This window comes from Oryx dammah, unplaced genomic scaffold (genome assembly GCF_014754425.2).
Source record: "Oryx dammah isolate SB20612 unplaced genomic scaffold, SCBI_Odam_1.1 HiC_scaffold_17, whole genome shotgun sequence".
Taxonomy (NCBI): Eukaryota; Metazoa; Chordata; class Mammalia; order Artiodactyla; family Bovidae; genus Oryx; species Oryx dammah.
The window spans coordinates 51,942,064-51,965,605 of NW_024070201.1; the positions used below are offsets into that span (position 1 = coordinate 51,942,064).

Consider the following 23,542-nt stretch of genomic DNA (forward strand, 5'->3'; position numbering starts at 1 on the left):
AAATATACTCAGCACAAAAACAGATACTTACATGAAAATGGGAAATGGTAGGGGGGATTAAGAATGAAGGAGAAAAAGTAAAATAGGGCAAGGGAAACTTTCTAAAGACTAACGATTAAAGTGCTGGGCTTCTCTGGTGGTCCGGTGGTTAAGAATCCACCTTGCAACACAGGGGACACCAGTTCAGTCCCTGGTCTGGGAGGATCCCACATGCCGTGGAGCAACTAAGCCTGTGTGCCACAACTAGCGAGCCCGCACTCTGCAACACGAGAAGCTACCACAGTAAGAAGCCCACAACTAGAGAAGAGCCCACATGCAGCCATGAAGACCCAGCAAAGACCCTGAGAAAACCATAATTGAAAAAGACACATATATCCCAATGTTCGGGGCTTTCCAGTTGGCTCAGTGGTAAAGAATCCACCTGCCAGTGGTAAAGAATTGGACCAAAGGAGATTCGGGTTCAATCCCTGGGTTGGGAAGATCCCCAGAAGAAGGAAATGTCAACCCACTCCTGTATGCTTTGCCTGGGAAATTCTATGGACAAAGAAGTCTGACAAGCTACAGTCCATGGGGTTGCAAAGAGTCAGATATGACTTAACGACTAAAACAAACACACACACCCGATGTCTTCTGCACTATTTACAATAGCCAGGACATAGAAGCAACCTACAGGTCCATCAACAGATGAATGGATAAAACAGTTGTAGTACATATATACAATGGAATATTACTCAGCCATAAAAAGGAACAAATTTGACTCAGTTCTAGTGAGGTGGATGAACACAGAGCCTGTTACAAAAAATAAAGTAAGTCAGAAAGAGAAAAACAAATATCACATATTAACACACACACATATATATAAAATATAGAAAAGTATTACTGATGATTCTATTTGCAGGGCAGTAATAGAGATGCAGACATAGAGAACAGATGTGGGGACTCAAATCAATGTGATACATGAAGAAATGACAGTAACCACAAGATCACCTCAACAGATGCAGAAAAAGCATTTGATAAAATTCAACATTCATTCATGATAAAAAAAAAAAAACTCTTGCCAAAGTGGGTACAGAGAGAACATATCTCAACATAATTAAAGCTATTTATGACAAACTACAGCCAACATAATACTCAACTGTGAAAAGCTGAAAGCTTTTCAGCTAAAATCTAGAACAAGACAAGGACTCTCACTCTTACCCCTTCTATTCAACATGGTATTGGAAGTCCTAGCCACAGCAATCAGACAAGAAAAAGAAATACAAGGTATCTAAACTGAAAGGGAAGAGGTAAAATTGTCATATATGCAGATAACATTATACTATATATATATATATAACCCTAAAGACTCCACACAAAACTACTAGAGTTGATAAATGAGTTCAGCAAGGGAGCAGGATACAAGATTTAACACATAGAGGGCTTCCCTGGTGGCTCAGTGGTAAAAATTCCACCTGCCAATGCAGGAGACACAGGTTTGATCCTGATCCGGAAAGCTCCCATATGCCGCAGAGCAACTAAGCCCATTCACCACAGCTATTGAGCCTGTGCTCTAGAGTCTGGGAGCCTCAATTATTGAGCCCAGGTGCCACAACTTCTGAAGCCTGAGCACCCTAGAGCCCATGTTCTGCAACAAGAGAAGTCACTGCAGTGAGAGCCTGTGCACCACAACTAGAGAATGGCCCCTGCTTGCCAAAACTAGAGAAAAGCTCACACAGCAATGAAGACCTAGCACAGCCATAAATAAATAAATAAAAATTTAAAAACAATTAACATACAGAAACTACTTGTAGTTCTTTACACTAACAAAGAAATATAAGAAAGTAAAAAAAAAATTCCTTTTAAAATTGAAACCAAAAAGAATAAAATACTTAGGAATAAACCTGACCAAGGAGGTGAAAGACATATATTGAGAACTGTAAAACACTGATAAAGGAAATGAAGATGATTTAAAGAAATAGTAAAATATACCATAGATTGGATTGGAAGAATTAACATTATTAAAATGGCCACACTATCCAAAGTAATCTACAGTTTAATGCAATCAATTTACCCGTGACATTTTTTACAGAACTAGAACATTCCTTCATTTCTCCAAAGAAGACATACAAATGGCCAACAGGCACATGAAAAGATGCTCAACATTGCTAATCACTGGACAAATGCAAATCAAAACTACAATGAAGTATCATCTCACACAGATCAGAAGGACGATCAACTAAAAGTCTACAAATAATAAATGTAGGAGCAGGTGTGGAGAAAAGGGAACCCGTATACACTGTCAGTGGCAATGTAAATTGATGAAGCTGCTATGGAAGACAGTATGGAGGTTGTTTAAAAAACTAAAAATAGAGTTACCATATGATTCAGCAACCCTACTCCTGGGCATATACCCAGAAAAGATGAAAACACTAATTTCAAATGAAACATGTAACCCCACAATGTTCAGAGCAGCACTATATATGACAGCCAATACACGGAAGCAACCTAAGTGTCGATCAATAGATGAATGGATAAAGAAGATGTGATACACACACAATGGAATATTACTCAGCCATATAAAAGAGTGAAATAATACCATTTGCGGCAACATGCATGGACCTCGAGATTATCACACTAAGTTAAGTCATACAGAGAAAGACAGATATCATATGATACCATTTATATGTAGAACTTAAAAAATAGTACAAATGAACTTATTTATGAAACAGAAAAACTCACATGGAAAACAAACTTATGGTTACCAAAGGGGAAAAAGAGGAAGCATAATCAGAGTATGGAATCAACAGATGCATACCACTATATATAAAATAGATAAACAACAAGGATTTACTGTATAGTACAGGGAACTATTTTCAAAGTCTTGTAATAAATGACGGTGGAAAAGAATTGAAAAAATATAAACATATACATATAAATGTATAACTAAATTACTCTGCTGTACACCTCAAACTAAAAAGCTTCTGCACAGCAAAGGGAACCATGAACAAAATGAAAATACAACCTAATGAAGGAAAGAAAATATTTTTAATTACTGTATCTGGACAAGGGACTTCTATCCAAAAATTAATTTTTTAAAAACTCAAAACTCAATAGCAAAAAAATAAACAATCAAGAGGATATGAATAGATTTCTCTCCGAAGAAGACATGCAAATGGACAAGCAAGGAAGGACAAGCAAGCAGGCCCAGGATGGAGAAGAGAGGATGGAAGGAGCCCAAGTCCCTTGAGAATGCCAATGCACCCCAGAATTAACCATCACTGGAAAGCCTTACTTCTAGCCTCTTACTATTTGAGATTAAAAACAAAAAAATCCACTTATACCTGGGTTGTAAAAACATCTTGACTGATAGAACAGGTAGGAAGTTACTAAAATATTTCATGTGAGACCACAATCTCCCCAGACCCAGCAGCTGAGAAGCAGGAGCTCCCCAGGGAGCCACAGACTTTCAGAATCAATTCTTAGACGCTTATTCACAACATGGGTCAAGAGTCTCTTTAACAAGGGGTATCACTAACCTGTCCGGTCAACATCCTTTTTCATGGGCAGTATAGTATAATCCGGCTGGTCATCTGAGGCCTCATATATCCACGACTTGGGCTGCAGCATGGATTGGGGCTGTTTCCGGGGACTCCCCCTGCCTCCAACCCAATCTCCAGACCCATTTCGGAGCTGAACCTGCTGTAGGTACGGGATCCGGAAAATCTTGTTTTGGTCCAGGCTTAACTTCTTCAGTCTTCAATTAAGGAAAGTGAATACAGAATCACAGCAGTAATGATACCTCAGGGACATTTACCAAGCAACTTTAGGGAATGAACATGGAATCAGTCTTGAACACTTACTCCTCCTCTGTGACCTTGAGCCAATGACTTACCCTCTCTGGGTCTCAATATCCCTACCTCTAAAATGGGGGTAGCATTTATTAACCTTTTGAGGTTCTTGTGAGGATTAAATGACAAAATATGTAAATAATGTGGCACAAAGTAGTGTTCAGTAAACAGCATTTGAACCCCAAGTAAAATTTCCAGAGATCTAAAACTTAATCATTTAAAGGCCAGCATTTTATTGCTTTAACCAAATATAGTCAGGCCTCCACAATTATGGGTTCTATGTTGGTGGAATCTCTGGATGTATAGAAGGCTTTCTATAGATGGAACTCAAGAGTTTAACTTATCTGATTCTCAGTCTTTTTTCTTTTATTCCATCTCCTCTCTTAGGGTTAGGATCTCATTTCTGATAACATCTCATCCTAATCTCTTCTTTGCTGCTTCTAAACCAATCATGTGATCAGAAATATCTTTACTAATGCGCACTTTTTTGGCTCAAGCTAAAGCTCAGAGGGGAGATGACTTACCCACGGCCGCACAGCTGAGATAAGTGGAGGAACTAGGATTTAAAGCCAGGCATTTTGGCTTCCAGAGCAGTACTCAAGGTGTGAGCAAGCTTGGGGGTTACAGAGGGCACTGCAGAGAGAGGCTTTTAGCTTTACCTCTTGAGCCCGGCCAGGCTGACAAAACAGTTGGGGTTGGAGAGTTTGTTGTCATCCAGCATCAGTGTCTCCAGCGCTGGGAACCTCAGGATGTACCTCTTGGTGGTCAGCGAGGTGACAGACGCCTCCCTGTGTGCACAAAGACCTAGGGTCATGATCAAGGGCATGGGACAAGCTCCATCATTCCCAGGAAGAAACGGAGGATAGGGAATCAATCAAGAGGCCTAACGAGGGGATTTCTCTCATGGTCTAGTGGTTAAGATTCCAGCCTTCTGAAGCAAGGGGACATGGGTTCAATCCCTGGTTCAGAACCAAGATCCCACATGCTGTGTGGTGTGGTCCCCTCCCACCAAAATAAAGGAGCCTAACCACCTTGGAAATTTCTCTAGTGCCCAAGAATGGTTTTTGCAGACAGAGGTACCAGAAAGTGGAATCCCCTCTCCAACTGACCCCCTTCCCCAAACCCCACTCACACATCCAATCTTGCGTATGGAGAAAGGTTGCATATATCCACTGATGGACTCAGCGAGACCAAGTTGGGGCAGGATGGAGAGGCATTAGTAATGTTCATGGAAGATACCAGGGTGGCAAAATTAGGGGAAACATTCTATAGGAAGAACACTGCACAATTTGGAGTCAGGGAAGACTCCCAAGTATGTTGTGTCACCCCAACAACTGGTAACCACAGAAGCACTTGGAGATAATGACCCTGGCAGAGGCCAAGTGGGGTAAGGTAAGACAAGAAGGGCCCCATTCCTGGCCGCGGTGAGGCTCTCCTCTAAATGCCTTTGTAGAGTGCACACATCAGTATGGAACTGAGAAGTCTTTTCTTAAATTCAAATTCTGAGGATTTTCAGAAACACTTGAGAGTGGGATTTAACAGGCTGAGGTCCTGAATCACACGTGGGGTAGGAAGTGGTGGTATTTTAGGTACTACCATCAACGTGACCTCATTTGTATCACCATGTGGATGAGGCTTAGGTAATTATTTCTAAGCACATGAGAGATAGATGACTCACATTGTGTTTTCATGGCTCCCTCTAACCTCATCCTCTCTATACACAAAAACAAACACATAGGGATACCTGGTCACACACACACATACACATATGTGAATCACAGACCTACAATAAGAGGACTGGAAAGTAGCCTTTCTTCTGAGCCTACTGCATTCCTGACATTGTGTAGTTTTATATATGTCATCTCAGAGGAGCACTGGGAAGGACAGGCGTGATCGCTCTCCTTTTCAGATGAAGAAATTCAAACTTAAGAGTCACTTGCCCAAAATCTCATAGTCAGAAAGTGGTAGAGCTCCAATTCGATTCCAAACCCCAGGCCCTTTCCACTACAGCGCCCACCTCTCACATCACATCTTCAAGCCCTATGTGAATTAAAGGGTAGGGAAGTGGAAGGGTAGCTGCTGGCTGGGTGAGAGAGACGCTGACAAAGGTAGACAGTGAGTTCAAAAGCCCAAAAGGACTGTTAACAGTTCACCTAAAGGCAGCAATATTTTAAAGGTGAATTTAAAGACAGCACACAGCCAGTTGTGCACTCATTCATTTATTCACACTCAAGAATTCTTTTACACATATTTGTGGAGCCAGGCACAGGGAATACAAAGAGAAAAAGAACACATTCCCCTCTCAAAGTTCTTATAGTCTCGTGGAGGAAACAGATGCTCAGCACACAGTGAGACCAATACTAGAGCAGAGGCAGGCACAAAACTTGATGGGAGTCACCCACTCAGGTGGGGCGAGCCCAGGGAAGGCAATGCTTAAGCTAAACCATGAAGACGGAGAAGGAGAGAACTCCCTGTTGGTCCAGTGGTTAGGACCACTGGCTTTCACTGCTGAGGGCCTGGGTTCAATCCCTAGTTGGGGAACTAAAATCCCATCAAGCCATGAGGCATGGCCAAAGGAAAAAAAGGAGAGAGAATTTGCTATCTTCTTAAGAACTGTGAGAGAAGGAGAGGAACAGGAAGACAAATCATTGTTTTGTGGCTGCAGCTGTAGTATTTTTAGGAGCTCTGGCTGGTCATGTGCCTCAACACGGGGCTCAGAGAAACACAGGCATGCACCTGTGGACAAATGGGGTGAGTCACTGAGAGGAGTAGGTCTGAGAGCTGACAGACAGAACTTCTAGGGTGCTCCACAATGCTCAGGACTGATATTTAGCATGACCCCAGGCCTGAGTGTTAGACGCCTCGTTGTTTTTAGAGTAAATTCTTCCTTTTTTGTTACTCTAATAGTGATGGATTTCTGTAGATTATAACCATGATAATTCTGACTAAAAAGAGGAAGGGGTCAGATACTGTTTCCAAAAGAGCCCTGGCAAGGTGAGGGGCAAGAGGCTTGAAATCCAAAGACCAGAGACACTCAACAGAGCGGGAAGGAAGCCTTTAGCTCCTGGTATTTTTCAGGGTCACAGATCATTCTCTTCCTCTTCCTGAAAGGACCAACTTTCACACAGTGAATTTTTAATCTACCTGAAAGCAATTATAGGATGGTGCACAGAAGCTCTGTTGATCTGTAGTTAATTGGCCAATCTTTATTTTACTCCAGTGAAATATGAAACAGCTAAGAAGTAAGACTTCAAAAAATTCCTCTTAAGCTCCATAATAAAAAAGCTAGCTCTGACCTGTCTCTTGTGAAAAGTCACACTACTTTGCCTTTTCAAAGTTCAGCTCCAATTATAATATAGAGGAGTTTCATTTTCTCTCTAAAACACATGCCTTGAAATACGGGGGCCAGCAATAGGTAGGTGAGGAAGACAAGATGCAAAGCTTCACAGGAAAGCATCAGACTCTCTTGCTGAGCCCTTCCCACAGCAGTTTTGGGAGAAGAGTTCTTTGAAGTGGCAGGAGTCCGTCAGTAATGAAGAAACCAAGATTTCCAGCTGTAGTGCTATTTTTATTATACCTTCTCTTGGCAAAGGGAAGTGATACCATTTAAAATCTGGTAGCTTTAATGGAATTGCTTAGAAGGTAAGAGTCTGCCCCGGTGGTTGGGTTCTATTCAGGAATGGGAATTCGAGTACCATATTAGAAAAAGCATGGGAGTGGGGATCAGGAGCCCTGGGCTCTGGTTCTGGTGTTGCTGTTGCTTTGCTTGTTGCGTGGTTTCTAGTTGGTCTCAAGCATCTCTGGGCCTATTTGGTTGTGAGAGGTGAGGAAGAAAGAATTCAGGCTGATGACCATGTTTCTAGCCTGGACAGCTGCACAGCAGATGAAGAGCAGTGCCCATCAATGAGGCCAGGGAAACAGGAGGAGGAGATGCTGGCATGGGCATGTGTCTGATGAGTTTGATACAGTAGGTAGGATACATGGGTGTATAGTTCAGATGACAAAAGTGAAGTAGAGAAATAACTTAAGACTTGGGAAGGGATGAGAACACTAAGACTATAAAGATCACGAAAAACAGTGGGTTGAGAGTGGACAATGGGGGACCAAGATTTAAGAGATTAGCAGAAAAGGAGACTCGACAGAGCATACTAAGTGTAGACAGATGTGTGGGAAGAAAATGACAATAATACTTGTCTGAAGCTGCACTGCTTTCAAAGCATAAATATTTCAGTTGATTCTCTGATGTAAGCAGGAGTATATTTATTCTCTCTTTCTTATATGTAAAGAAATAGCAAGTACAGGGTGGTGAAGACTTGTCTTACTTTATGTAATAAGAGTTTCCACTAGAAACAGCTAGAATGATGAATAAAGTACATAGATATATATATTTTTAAAAACCTATCATTTAGACCTACTGCATGATCCAGCAATCCCACTCCTGGGCATATATCTAGAGGGACCATACTTTGAAAAGATACATGCACCCCAATGTTCACTGCCGCACTATGTACAATAGTCAGGACATGGAAGCAACCTAAACGTCCATCAAAGAGGAATGGATAAAGAAGATGTGGTATATATATATACATACACAATAGAGTATTGCTGCCGCTGCTGCTAAGTCACCATCAGTCGTGTCCGACTCTGTGCGACCCCATAGACGGCAGCCCACCAGGCTCCCCTGTCCCTGGGATTCTCCAGGCAAGAATACTGGAGTGGGTTGCCATTTCCTTCTCCAATGCATGAAAGTGAAATGTGAAAGTGAAGTCGTTCAGTGACGTCTGACTCTTCACGACTGTAGCCTACCAGGCTCTTCCATCTATGGGATTTTCGAGGCAAGATACTGGAATGGGGTGCCATTGCCTTCTCCACAATAGAGTATTACTCAGCCATAAAAAAGAATGAAATAGTGCCATTTGCAACAACATAGATGGACCTAAAGATTGTCATAATGAGTGAAGTAAGTCAGAGAAGGATAAATCTTATGTGATATTGCTTATATGTGGAATCTAAAAAAATGGTACAAATGAACTTATTTATGAAACAGAAACAAGAGTCACAGATGGAGAAAACAAACTTATGGTTACCAGGGAGGAAAGGAGGAGGGAGGGATAAATTGGGAGATTGGGACTGACATACACACTATTATGTATAAAACAGATTAACTAATAAGGACCTACAGTATAGCACAGCGAACTCTCTACTCAGTACTCTATAATGACCTATATGGGAAAAGAATCTAAGAAAGAGCAGATATATGTATATGTATAACAGATTAACTTTGCTGTATACCTGAAATGAACACAACATTGTAAATCAACTATATTCCAATACAAAATTAAAAAAAAAATAAAAAGATGTAAGAGATGCAAAGACAGTAAAGTACTGTGCCAAAATCTAAAACTCCAGAGACAGGAATTTCCCTGGAAGTCCAGTGTTAAGATTTCACCTTCCAATGCAGGGGGTGCAGGTTTCATCTCTGGTTAGGGAGCTAAGATCGCATAGGCCTTTTAGCCAGAAAACCAAAAGAAACAACGGGAGCAATACTGTAACAAGTTCAATAAAGATTTTTAAAATGGCCCACGTTAAAAAAAAATCTTAAAAAAAATTAAAAGTAAAACTCGAGAGATAGAAACCGAGCATAAAAAGCTACTTTTGCCATAAGGATATTTGCTGATATTATTGAAAGAGAAGGTGGGGCATATAATTGGAGATCCTCACTTGAATCTGGGATCCTGAAGAAAGGTACCCTCAGAACCAGAACTAAGCCCATTCCTCTCATCCCCAAACCAAGGGAAAACTACCTTGGAGTGAACAGAGAAGGGGAAGGCAGAGGGCAAGCTTGTCTTCCTGAAAAACTCCAGCTGATATTTGTATCATTGGAGTGGTTCATAAAATAGCCAGCTAGTTTATTTAGTTTAAAATGGTTCCATACCAGGCACCTAGGCACCTGGCCAAAATAAATGGAAAGGCTTATGGTCCTGCAGACTAAATACCATGAGCCAACTCTCTCCCAAGTATAAACTATAAAATCCAGACTATATACACATACATATATATATATATATATATATGTAAGACAATCTTCTTTAGGGCATCTGGGAACTAATAAGCTGTGAAAACTTAGGGCTCCAAGATTTGGAAGAAGGAGAAAACTTGAAGGGAATCATGTAACATTTGGGGCCACTTTTCGCCTAGGGCTCTCTGCTGACTCCAGAAGTGGCTGAGAAGCTAAGCAGAGATTCTGACAACCTTGCTAGTCCAGGAGGCCAAAAACTGGGGTCCAGAGTATGTCATAGAAAGGGAGCCCCAATCAACTGCTCCTGTTTTAAGTTAGGGCAATGGAAGACTAAATCCAAAGAAGAAGTGTGAACTAGAAAACTGTGATCCTTGCAGGGACTGAAAACTAGCTTCAAACAACTTCAATTTCTGTGAATGAATTAAGCTGATTTGGAGTTATTGGTGACCTATATAGCCAAAAGAACTCTAGATCTGGTGAGGAAAAAAAGTGATTTGAGTTGCCCACAGGGGGAGTCATGGTTTCTCATTCAGTTCCTGACTATCTACATTTAAATTAAAACTAATCAAACTTTAATAAAATGAAATATTCAGCTCCTCAGTCACACTAACCACATTTCAAGTGCTCAACACGACTAGTGGCTACCATACTGGACAATGCAGATATAGAACATTTCCAACAATATAGAGAATGCTAATGAACGCTTTCAAACATAACTAGAAAATATCTGCAAATTGGTGCTAAGTGTGGGGTATGAAAGGCATGGTGGTCCATACCAAAAGTAGGCAAGTGTGACGATTCAAAGGAAGAATGGAAATTTAGCCTGTGAAGGGACCTGGTAAACTCACAAACCTACTTTGTGTTTATCTCCCCAGTTCTTACATCATTAGAAAAGATGCACTAAGCCACTGACAAAATAACCACACTTTTTTTACTGACCAATAACATGAGGCCTATTATAATAGGAAGGGCCAAACTGAAGCCCTAGGAATTTTGCTTCCAAAACAGTAAATCAAAGATAATTCTACATCTCTGAGGTAACTGCAGAGATTACTGCAAACACTAAAGACTGGAAAGGTAGAAGGATGATGAGTCCTATAACATCCCTGTTTATCCTGTTTATTTGACTTGTGCAGAAGACAGGTCTCAAAAAATGACTGTAAATTATTCAATCACATGGTGATTCCAATTTCAGCCACTGTTCCGTATTTGAACTCTTCTTACTATAGCACATCAACACAGCCCCTAGCACTTGTGATATAGCTAAGGATGTTCCAGATGTTACTTTCTCTTTATTAATGAACAAGAACCACCAGAAGCAGTCTGCTTTCACCTGACAGGGACAGCAGTATACCTTTGTTCTCTTCCCTGGGGGCTACCTTAACTCTTTAGCTCTATCATAACCTAATCCATGGAAATCTTGATTATTTTGGTATTCCACAGAACACTATGTTGACTGCAGCTAAAGGGCAGGAAATTAAAATACTTTAGATGCATCAGTATGGATTGTGCCACAGGATGGAGGTAGACCTTACAAAAATTCAAGAAACTGACACCGTGATTAATGTTCTTGATGTCCAAGTATCTGGAGCATGTTGGAATATACCTCCAATGTGAAAGACTTCTTTCACTGCGTTCTACTAAGAAAAAGTTACAAAGCTTTGTTGGCTTTTTAAAATTTATTTGGGCAGCCACACATAAAACATTTGTGCTGTTCTGATCCATTTACTGAGGCTGCTAGTTTTGTGTGGGAAGAGCAAGGCAAGGCTCTGCAACAGGTCCAATTGCCATGCAAGTTGCTCTCTGGGCATTATGTCATTTACCAAGGGTATTGGGTGTTATGACTTAGCAGGTCCAACTGTGTTCTGTCTAAGGCTGTATAGATAGGGTTACCATATATGCTGGTTTTCAAGACAGTTTGAATTTTCACCTGTTATCACCATATAATTAATAGTGATGCTTTTCCCTCTCAACGATGTTTCTGGTTTGGATGATAAATAGAGTGAATGGTCACTCATTCTATCAATAGAGCCTTTGTAAGGCATCAATTACAGAATCATATTTTGAGCAAAGTTATGCTCTATTCTTCATGTAACTATTTTCCTTTTGAAAAACAGCTTCTAGCTTACTTCTGCATGTTGGTAGAGACTGGACACCTGACCATGGGACACTAAAGTGACCACATTTCCTAAGCTGTGCATCATGACCTGAATGTTCAGAACTCTCTCAGCACATGAAAATAACACTGGAGATCAGCTCAAGCAAATCTGGAAAGTTGAATGAATTAACATTGCTTAGATTTCTATGATGCCTACTCCTGCTGTACTGTTTCTTCTCCGTCAACCCATAACTAATGTTCTATGACCACTGGGTGCAGGAAAACAATATGCAACTGGATTTACAAATGGTTTTGCATGATATGCTGATACTAACCAAAACCAGACTGTTGCAGGATTATAGCTCCATACAAAGGTGGCTCTGAAAGACAGGGGAGGAGAAATCCTCCCAAGAGAAAAAACCCAGAACAATAGATCTGACTGTTCATTTTCCTTGGTTGGTGAGATAGCCAAAAGTGCAGGTCTGTGCTGATTCATGGGCAGTGGTTTAGCTGATGAGTCAAAGCTTGGAAACCATAATGTAAAACTGCTGACAGGGAGGACTGAGGGAGAATTATGTGAATGGACCTCTCAGAATGAATAGGATGAGAATTATTTGTATCTCGTGTGAATTCTCGCAAAGACTATCCATACACTTCAGAGAAGACTCTCAATGATCAGGTGAACAAGATGACCCATTCCATGAATGTCAGTTAGATTCTGACGCTGCTACTTGCAAAATGGTCTTGGCAGCAGGGAAGAAGGCTACATACTGCCCCTCCACAAAGTTCATTTGGCTACCAGTCCTGTTGAACACCCAACCTGCCAATAACAGAGGCTAATGCTGAGTTGCTAACATGGCACCATTTCTAGGAGGATTAGCCAACCATCCAGTAGAAGGATGACTAGAGTGGACGTTTACTTTCATAAAAGGAGCCGTGATTTTTTTTTCTTACTGAAATATGTATGTATTTGAGACATGGATTTTCCCTGCCTAACCACAGTGTTCTGCCAAGCATCACAATCTGTGGATTTACAGAACGTCTTATTCATTATTTAAATAGTACACATAACATTGTTTTTAACCATGGAACACATTTCATTGCAAAGAAGTACAATAATGGACTCAAGGACATGGACTTTAATTTTTTGCCATGTACTCCATCACACAGGAATAGCTGACCTAACAGAATTGTAAAACAGTCTTCTGACAACTTATTTATTCCACTAGCTAGGAGACTACCCACTGTGAGGTTGGATGCTGACTTACAGGATGGAGTGTCACATAAACCAGCAACTAAAACTGATTCTATTTTTCTCATACTGGATCATAAGGGCCTAGGAATGAATGAATGAAAATGAAAGCAGCTCCTCTTACAATTTGCTTCTAATTCCTGCAGCTCTGAGTTCCTAAGTTAGAGCTCTGAGTTTCCTTGGGAGGAATACTTTTCAGGGGCTACAAAAATAGTTCGACTTAATTGGAAGTTAAGTTTACTGCTGGCCTCTTGGGTTCTTTATTCCACTGAACCAACAGGCAGGGAAAGAGGGGTTTATTATATTGGCTAGGTGACTGATACCAATTATCAGAAGTAAGTATGATTGCTGCTCTACCTTGAGGGCAAAAAGGAATATCTTTGGAATCCAAAGAATTATCTGATATTCCTCTTAAAAGCTTCATGTCCATTAGTCAAAGTTGACGGAATTTCTGCAAGGTGAACAGAGTTCTGGAGTGGGATGATTGTGATGGTTGCCCAACAGTGTGAATGTACTTAATGTTGCCTTAAGATAGAAAGCCTTAGGATAGAAAGCTCTTAAGCCTTAAGATAGAAAGGCTTCTGATAGGGAAAGAGGACAGTCTGAAGTAGCCCTTGGAATATGTACAGAAGCAACATAAGAAGAGAAAGTAATGGTCATAAGCCTGCTCTCTGGAGTCAGATGGACTTGGTTCAAATTCTGCCTCTGCGACTTGGCTTTGTAACTCTGGTTGAGTTATTTAATTTACCTGTGCCTCAATTTCCTCATCTATAAAATGAGGGTGATGATAATAGGGCACTTACCTCATAGGGTTGTGAGGATTAAATTAGTTAGTATATATTAAGAGTGTCTAGTCAAAGCTATGGTTTTTCCAGTAGTTATGTATGGATGTGAGAGTTGGACTGTGAAGAAGGCTGAGCACTGAAGAATTGATGCTTTTGAACTGTGGTGTTGGAGAAGACTCTTGAGAGTCCCTTGGACTGCAAGGAGATCCAACCAGTCCATTCTGAAGGAGATCAACCCTGGGATTTCTTTGGAAGGAATGATGCTGAAGCTGAAACTCCAGTACTTTGGCCACCTCATGCGAAGAGTTGACTCATTGGAAAAGACTCTGATGCTGGGAGGGATTGGGGGCAGGAGGAGAAGGGGACGACAGAGGGTGAGATGGCTGGATGGCATCACTGACTCGATGGACGTGAATCTGAGTGAACTCCGGGAGATGGTGATGGACAGGGAGGCCTGGCGTGCTGTGATTCATGGGGTCGCAAAGAGTCGGACACAACTGAGTGACTGAACTGAACTGAACTGAAGAGTGTCAGAATAGTATCTGACACATAGTAAGCATTACACATGTATTACTATTATTAAGAGAGAAAGGGCCAGTACATTCTGGCCAGAAGGCACAGACTCAGCAAATGTGCAGAATGGAAATATGCAAAGCTTATTTAGAGGGTTCATGAAGGGGAATAATCTGGCAAGAGGAGTAGCCACAGCTTACGAATGAGCAATCAGAGGAAACGACAGTGATGTACAGACACCCGTGTCACTCCCTATTGGGGAGGGGTGTGGACTCCCTAGCTGAGGCCTCCCCAACTCTTGGGGTTTTGCTTCTACTGGTACCTTTACTGGGAGCTTTAGTAGGTGGCATTCTCCCGGCTTTGAACAATTCACAGTCTGTCCTTACAGCCCTTTAGAACTGCTTTGGACTGTTTCTTTGGATACTTGTACTCTGAGACTTACTGCTCTGCAACAGCCAAACTGGGTGGCAGAGAGGTGAGGCCATTGCCTGTGAGGAGCAGGACACGGAGGTGTGGCAGAATCCCCAGGTCACAGATGGCCTCCGCTGTCAGGCTGTTGAAGGAAAGGTCCAGGAACTATGGTGCAAAGATAGAAGACAGAGAAACAGAAGCACTCCTTGTGACAATCATGCTCATACGTGAGGTGGGAGGTGGCTACTTTTTTTTAACTTTCCAGGGGGTCCATCAACCACAGATTAAAACCCTCCTGACTCTCTGGATTAACATTCAAGGTCTAAAAGAGTTACTTCCCAACCAATTTGCCAGCCTTTGCTCCCATACTGCAAGCTTTTGCTTATCCCGTGGTGCTAGCCAAAGTGACTCCCTCCCTATTCCTTGCCCCACCCCATCCAGAGATCTTTGCTTGAGCTTTTCACTCAGGAATGCCCTCTTTCTATGTATCAAAATCCAAGCCCTAAAAGGCCAGTTCAAAAGCTCCCTCCTTCTGAAAGCTTTTTTCATTCCCAGCCAGATGGACTCTCTCCCTCCTCTGACTTTGAGTGCTTTATCTAGACTGCTTCCAGGGTATTTCTTATAGGCAGCCAGGTAACTGTGATAACGGGATATAAAGCTGAGGACTAGAGATTTTGGTACATGGATGTGCCAAGCGAGCAGGTCCTGGTGCACAGCGGTAGGCTAGGCTATAAACTCTCTGAGGTGAAGCGCCTTGTCACTGTAATCTAGCATAGGCCCTGGCACAGTAGGTACACATAAAATAAGCAGCTGAAATGAACTGGCTTATGAGGACAATGACCCAAACTGTCACCTCAACACAAAGCTCATTCTAACTAGCCCCTGAGATTCATGATATAGTCGACTTGGGTTAGGGGGCCAGCCAGGAAACTGAGTTTCTCTATGCAAACACAAAGGCAATTATGATACATGGTATCACTCCAGTCTTTCTTTCCAGAAGAGCCTCTCCAGACACCTACTTTAGTTCTTTGCTCCCTTCCCTCCCTCTCTGTAATAGGGATGAACCTTTTTTATTTTATTACCTGGTAATCACTAAAGGAATGTTGCCTATAAAATTAAATTATATGTAATGGCCCATCTCTGGGAATCCTGCCTCCCAGGTAATGAGCCATAAGCTAAAATTCCTCTGTTTAGCTCACAGGAAAACTCCTGAAGAGGAGGAAGAAATTAACACTTCCCATCAGGAGGCTGACTAAACCAGGAAATGTTTGACTTTACTCCTTCCTCTTTTCGTAGAAAAGAAGCCTGAATTCTAACTCAGGCAAGATGGCTCTTTGGGACATTACTTCACCATCTTCTCAGTTTGCTGGCTTTCTGAATAAATTCACTATTTGGTGCCCCAACAACTTGTCTCTTGATTTACTGGCCTGTTGTGTGTCAAGCAGTACTTGCTAACACATCCACCCACACACACCCCTACTGAATGGGGCCAGTTTCAGCATCTTACACAGCTGGTGCAGGGGCAAGGTTTCTAGTCTACCACTTCAGTGAAACACAGTCAATCGCACATAAACACAACTGACTGTAGGTCACTGTCAGAGGAGGGCTGGGTTTGGTTTGATTCCACTGCAGTAATTAACTGATACCCCTCGTAGACCTGGCTTTAAGTCCCGACTAACTGTGATATTGGACAAATTACTTAAGCTGAGTTTCCTTATCTATAAAGTAGAAATAACAATGGATTTTTATGAGAAATTGTGTAGGTAAAGCCTTTAGCATAGAGCTTGGAACACAGTAAATGCTTAATGATGCCTGTCATGGTCATTACCTCCCTTCATTCAAGGTCATCACCTCCCTTCATTCAAGGCCTGTATATTGAAGGCTTACTGTGAACCAATCCATTCCCTGTGTGAGCTCACAGCCTAGTCGGGCAGCTAGATACATAATGTGTGTCTGTTAAGTAGCAATGCTACTAGCATAGATGTTTGACCTCTACCAGGGGCTCCAGATGGGCTTCACACAGCAGGTAACACTTAAGCTGTCCTCAGAGACTAGCTGGTATTCACCAAATTGTTGAATCATCAAAAAAGCAAGAGAGTTCCAGAAAAACATCTATTTCTGCTTTATTGACTACGTCAAAGTCTTTGACTGTGTGGATCACAACAAACTGTGGAAAATTCTTCAAGAGATGGGAATACAAGACCATCTGACCTGCCTCCTGAAAAATCTGTATGCAGGTCAAGAAGCAACAGTTAGAACTGGACATGGAACAATCGACTGGTTCCAAATAGGGAAAGGAGTACATCAAGGCTGTGTATTGTCACCCTGCTTATTTAACTTATATGCAGAGTACATCATGTTACAAGTTGCCAGGCTGGATGAAGCACAAGCTGTAATCAAGATTCCAGGGAGAAATATCAATAACCTCAGATACACAGATGATACCACCCATACGGCAGAAAGCGAAGAAGAACTAAAGAGCCCCTTGATGAAAGTGAAAGCGGAGAGTGAAAAAGCTGACTTAAAACTCAACATTCAAAAAACTAAGGTCATGGCATCCAGCCCCATCACTTAATGGCAAATAGATGGGAACACAATGGAAACAGTGACAGACTTTGTTTTGGGGGGCTCCAAAATCACTGCAGATGGTGACAGCAGCCATGAAATTAAAAGACGCTTGCTCCTTGGAAGAAAAGTTATGACCAACCTAGATAGCGTATTAAAAAGCAGAGACATTACTTTGCCAACAAAGGTCTGTTTAGTCAAAGCTATGGTTCTTCCAATAGTCATGTATCGATGTGAGAGTTGGACTAAAAAAAAAGTTGAGTGCTGAAGAACTCATGCTTTTGAACTGTGGTGTTGGAGAAGACTCTTGAGAATCCCTTGAACTGCAAGGAGATCAAACCAGTCAATCCTAAGGGAAATCAGTTCTGAATATTCATTGGAAGGACTGATGTTGATGCTGAAACTCCAATACTTTGCAAAGTATTGACTGTATTAACCTGATGCAAAGAACTGACTCACTGGAAAAGACCCTGATGCTGGGAAAGATTGAAGGCAGGAGGAGAAGGAGACAACAGAGGATAAGATGGTGGCATGGCATCGCCAACTCGATGGACATGAGTTTGAGCAAGCTCCAGGAGTTGGTGATGGACAGGGAGGCCTGGCATGCTGCAGTCCATGGGTTCGCAAAGAGTCGGACACGACTGAGCGACTGAACTGAACTGAAATTGGTAAGGACAGAAAGACATACAGCACAGCAAGTGGCATGTAAAGAAGTCAGGAGGCAGAAGGCAGCCTTGCTTATTCTGAGATCTGCAAATGGTTTGGGTATGACTAGAGCCCATGGTATAGAGTGGGGTTGATTGGACTGCACAGGCCATGAAAGATGCCCAGCACCAAAGCACTGCCAAGTTCATACCACCATCAGCAAATTCCAATGAGAATTCACACAAATGGGCTATCCCACTTGGAAGGGGCAGAGAGAGAAGATTTCAAGAAGGAACACCTAGAAATCTGGCTTGGGTAAACAGATAAAGATGGGGATAATTCTCTCCTCCATACACATACGTGGACAGTCAACAAAGCCTATGGATTCTATCTCCTTAATACTTCTCACATATGTTCCTTCCGATCCATTCTTTATACAACAGCCATGCCACAGTGGTTTTTTTAAAATATAGTTTGGACCCTATTACTCTTCAGCTCCAAATACTTCAGTGGATCCCTACTATCCATAGGATAAGGGTCAGAGTTCTTAAAAAGGCTTCCAAGGCTCTCTACAGTCTCTTCTGTTTCCTCCTGGGCTCATCTACCACCATATTCTACTGTGTCTCACTGCATTCCAACCATACTGAGCTGTTCCATCAGTGTTCTAGCTCAGAAATTGGCAAACGAAGGCCTGTAAGCCAAATCCAGCCTGCTGTCTGTTTCGTATGGCCTGTGAGCTAAGAACGCTTTGTATGTTTTTGAATGGTTGGGGGAATAAAACACAATAATATAACATTGTATGAGAATTAAATAAAATTCAAATTTCAGCATCATAAAGTTTTATGAGAACACAGCTCTGCCCATTTGCTTATATATTGTCTACGGCTGCTTTCCTTCTACAACAGCTGAGTGGACTAGTTATGACAGTTATGACTAGTTACAACCCTAGGGGCTGCACAGCCTAAAACAGTCACTGGCCTCTTACAGAAAAAGTTTGCTTACCCTTGCTCTGGCTGTTTGGGCTATTTAATGTTGGATCCAAATCTGCTTTCTACGGAAGTAAGGACAGTTCAAAGAAATGAACAGTCTTAGAACTTGCAGGGCAAAGAATTTCACAGCTGGCCCAGAATTTACAGAGGGGGAGACATAAGTTCCATCAAGAGGGTAAGTTATTTGGCCAAGGAGGTTAGGGAAAAGCAGTGGTGGACCAAGACTACAAATAAGGTGTCCTGACTTTTAAGGCAGTTCTCCAGCTGACTCTTTTTCAGACTTGTGTACAGAGAATCAAATCATGACAAAGCTGTTTTTCTAAACTGACTCCTGAAGAGTTCTACTCTGGGTGACAGCCCTTCTGGCAAACAAGGAGAGAAGACTCCTAACTTGGATGTTGCATCTGCTGAGTCACATCAAATTTCATTACACATTAAAGTGTTCACTGCTATTGGCTGCAAATTCAGGATATCTGACAGGTTTATCCTTTTTCTTAGAGAGCCCTCGCAAACCATAGAGAGAGGGGGAATAAATAACTGAGCAGGAGATTTCCTCTTCCCATTTACATTCTGAATCTTGACTTTGTTCTCTTACGTAAACAAATTCCGTTGGATAGGATTGGTCTGCTGGATAAATAATCTTCATCAGTTGCAATCACACTATGAGGCAGGGCCTCTAAAAAGGCAATTAATGATCAACCAGTAAGTCAGCTGTAGGGTCAGTGCCTGTAGTCACGTCCCCTCCCTGTGGGCCCACAGGCACTTGAAGTAGGAGTGTAAAATGGTTGGGGTAAGGAATGTAGGAGTCTCTGAACAATGTACAACACACAGGAGCTCAATAACTACTTTTTTAAAAGCAAAATAACAAATTAATGGAAACCTGTAAGAAGCTCCCAGGTCTGTGGGTAAAAAAGTGGCTCCCTATATCTCTAGAGCTTCTGGAGCCTGTTTCCCTCTGTCTATAATAAACTCTGGTATAACATGTTTTTTTAACCTAGCACAAGCTGCATGAGTTGTTGTAAATTTTCTCTCTCTGTCTCTCGTTTTATTGGACTTTCAAGAACTTCACTTACTGGCTAAGTATGAGAACTACTCCCGTCAGAAATCATAGTAAAGCACTGTGAGCCTCAATATGACTGGAAACCGTGGAGAAAAGGTACCATTACATTCAGCATAGCATGCTTGAAAAATACAAGGACGTATAATCCACTTCAGGAAGATCACCATCCCAGGTGGTTAAAACACCTTCAAACTTTGGCATGTAACTCTTAAAAGTGCACTCTTGTGGAAGGTTTCTCTCTGGTCAGACTGGGTTAAATGAGGTTTTTATGAAGAATGGCTGTCTCTTGATGTTTGTACATTAAATAATTTAAGTTACCAGTTCTTTGAGGTAAACCCCAAGGATCATGACATGCAGACACTTGCTGAGGTGTGACTCTGAAGCTTTTCTAGAAGGCCAACATGTAAGGAAGAGCCTGTTACTTAGTGCGTGAGCCTGGCCAGATGCCTGCCCCACACCTCAATCCAGCTCTGCTGTTCTCTACTCTCTGTGCACGCAGATTCTCAAGTGGTGACAAAAGCTTTGCTTTTTTGGGAAACAAAATTACCCTAAAGTTTTCATAGATGCTGATAGGTGATTAACTTGAAGTATGAGAACATGTATAGAAGATGCATGACTATGGGAAATCTAAGAGAAAGACTTCTAAGAAGACTGTAATTTAAAAAAATATTTTCAAATACAAAACAGCTGTGGATATATAGATGTCAAGAGTCTGCTACAGAACTTAGAGAGACCCTGTTTTATTTCACTCTCATCCCTGAATCTATGGCCCATAACCTTATCCAAGCTCATCAGAACCAATCTGGCTGATTCATACCAGGGTGGGTCTCAGGAATAAGTTCACAACACCTCTCATTCAGCTGGGCCAGTCTGCTGTGCCTAGCACTTAACCCCCATACCCCAACCCCATGGATCCAGATCACCCCTCAAATTCTCTTTCCTAAAATACTCTATTTCAACTCACTGTCCTCGACAGACTACTTTGGCATTTGTTTTCCAAGACTATGCACCATGGGCATAGATATAATGCCATCACCTCCACCAACCCACTCCCTTATCATCACTACCAACTCCACCACCCTCCCCAGAGGACCACCTGAAGCAAGGTAGCCATAAAGGCCCAGAGATCTCCTTCCCCAAAATTATGATCAGTAGACTCCTTACACCCATTCCTTACAGGGAAACAGGTGGTCACCAAAAACTCCCTACCTCCAACTTACTTCCAAGGACTTAAAGTCTCCGTACTTCACGTAGACTGTTTTGATGCCATTAAATGCGAGCTCCAGTTCCTTTAAGACTGGAAACGTGTGAAATGCCTCTAAAGAGGGAGGAGAAAGAGGGAAACTGTAACTTGTAAAAGACATAACAGAAAGATAAAATAGTGGTCATTTACTGGGTTCCCACTGGATTAGGCCCAGCATTGTGTAAAGTGCTTTACTTACAGGGATTCTTACTCTCTAACAACTCTGAAAAAGAGTGATTACTACTTCCATTCCACTGCTGAAGAACCCAAGGCTCAACCAGGCTAAGTGATTTGCTAGAAACAGAATCGCTAAATGGAAAGATCAAGAACCGAATCTAACTCCAAAGCCCATTTAAAAAAATGATCCTTACTATTTCTGATTATAAAAGTAAACATTTCCACCAAAGTTTTTTTAAAAAATAGAAAAATAAAAGTTCCTTTTAATCTCAATACCAAGAGATAACCAAGTTTCACATATAATACTCTAGACTTTTTATGTGTATACGCAAACACACACACACTTCTTTCTACAAAAAGGGACTCATACTACACACATTGTACTGTGACTTGCTTTTTTTTCCCCTTAACAATATGATTTAAAGATGTTCTAAGTCAAAACATACAGATATACATAATGTCTGAATTATGTTCTACAGTATAGACATACCTATTTTATTTAACCATACCCCTAGGGATAGTGGCTAGATTATCTGAATAAAAGGTTAAGAACACTTCCCCTTCTGCTTGAGAACTGGACCTTGTGTTAACTTTCTAGCCCTCTTCCATTGGTAACCTGAATAAAAATGGTATAGTCACTGTGTTATTAAGCAAAACTGCTGTGGTAAAAATGACCCCAGGTTGGTAAGTCACATCTGGACTAGGAAAAACTAAAAATGAACTATACCTATCTGAAGGGGGCGCCATAACTTTGGGCTTCTCTGTGTGTGGGCACTCCTATGATTGGCCATGTCCTTTTCAGAAACTCTGGGGGCCTTGTCTATGGAGTGTAACAACAGCTATTTGCTCCTGTGGTAAAAAAGGCTTCTAAGCCAGAGTGCTGGCATCAACCCATTGAGAGCAGCCAGTAGCTCACGGATGGCTACCTGAACAGCTACATGAACTGCTCAGGAACTGCCATGAGGATTCCATTGAACATGAAGTGCTGATGCTGTGCTGCTGGCATATGTGGGGAATTACCCAGAGCCTTCTAAGTGAACCTGGTGTCAAGTGTGGCCTATGTTGGTTTTGTGAGTTGGAATGTTCTAGAGAGTCAAATAGAAACATGTGCTTTCAGGGTATTTCCAATGAACATCCTTGTTCAAGTGTGTTTCTATAGAATAAATTTTGGGGAGTGGAACTACTAGACTACTAGACTAAGAGACACTGCCAAACTACCTTCCAAAGATGCTGCACCAATTTATTCTATTTGAATATGAGAGTACCCATTTCCCTACCAACGCTGGCAGTCATCAGTCCTCATTTCTGTCAATATTTGATATGCATATAATAGTTCTTGGATGCTCTTTTATTTATTAGTGAGGTTGAGTATCTTTCCATATGCCTGCTGGCCTTTGTTTTCAAACTCAGGCTCCTGAGAGACTACACTGTTTCCTCAAGGACAGGGACTTAGTCACACACTTCTTTAAAAACACCCTTCAAACTCCATGCATTCAAAACTGAATTCATCCTATTTCTCCCTAAACCTGCCTTTCCTATACTGTCTCAGTAAATCCCCTTGGTTCTTCTCTTTCTCTACATGCCCCTTAGTTACCACATCTGGTTTATTTCTACCTCCTCTCTCTCTCTGTCTCTCTCAATCCCCTCTACCCTTATGGCCACAGCCCCAGCTGAGGCCTCACCTCTCCTCTCCTGGAAAAATGCAACCATCTCCCAGGTTTCCTGGCTCCCATCTTACAATCCATGCTCCTCACAGCCACTACTGAGTCTCTATTTCAAAGCCTTCCAAGGTTCTCTTTTGCCTGCAGAGTTAAGTCCATGTCACTCAGTGCCCCTGATAATATGGGGCCCCTTGCCCATCTTCCTAGTCTCCATTCTCCTCTGCCTATACCTCTTGCACACATACAAAGCTTCTTCACGGTCCCTGATCAGGCACTGCTGCCCCCCATCTGTTGTTC

General features: G+C 41.8%; 1 protein-coding gene across 7 annotated transcripts in view; it reads right to left on the bottom strand.

Moving 5' to 3' along the window:
- XRRA1 (X-ray radiation resistance associated 1) overlaps window positions 1–23,542 on the bottom strand; it is a 74,083-nt gene that overhangs the window by 29,532 nt on the left and 21,009 nt on the right. For 3 of the 7 annotated variants that reach the window (XM_040258808.1, XM_040258809.1, XM_040258807.1), the window contains exons 7-10: window positions 21,385–21,482; window positions 14,937–15,070; window positions 4,487–4,615; window positions 3,516–3,733 (exon numbers count right to left, since the gene is read on the bottom strand). In XM_040258808.1, the coding sequence (XP_040114742.1) occupies window positions 3,516–3,733; window positions 4,487–4,615; window positions 14,937–15,070; window positions 21,385–21,482 (579 nt within the window). Of the gene's footprint in view, window positions 1–3,515; window positions 3,734–4,486; window positions 4,616–14,936; window positions 15,071–21,384; window positions 21,483–23,542 lie in introns of those variants that run through there. The other 4 variants (XM_040258812.1, XM_040258810.1, XM_040258813.1 and 1 more) reach the window with 4 other exon arrangements.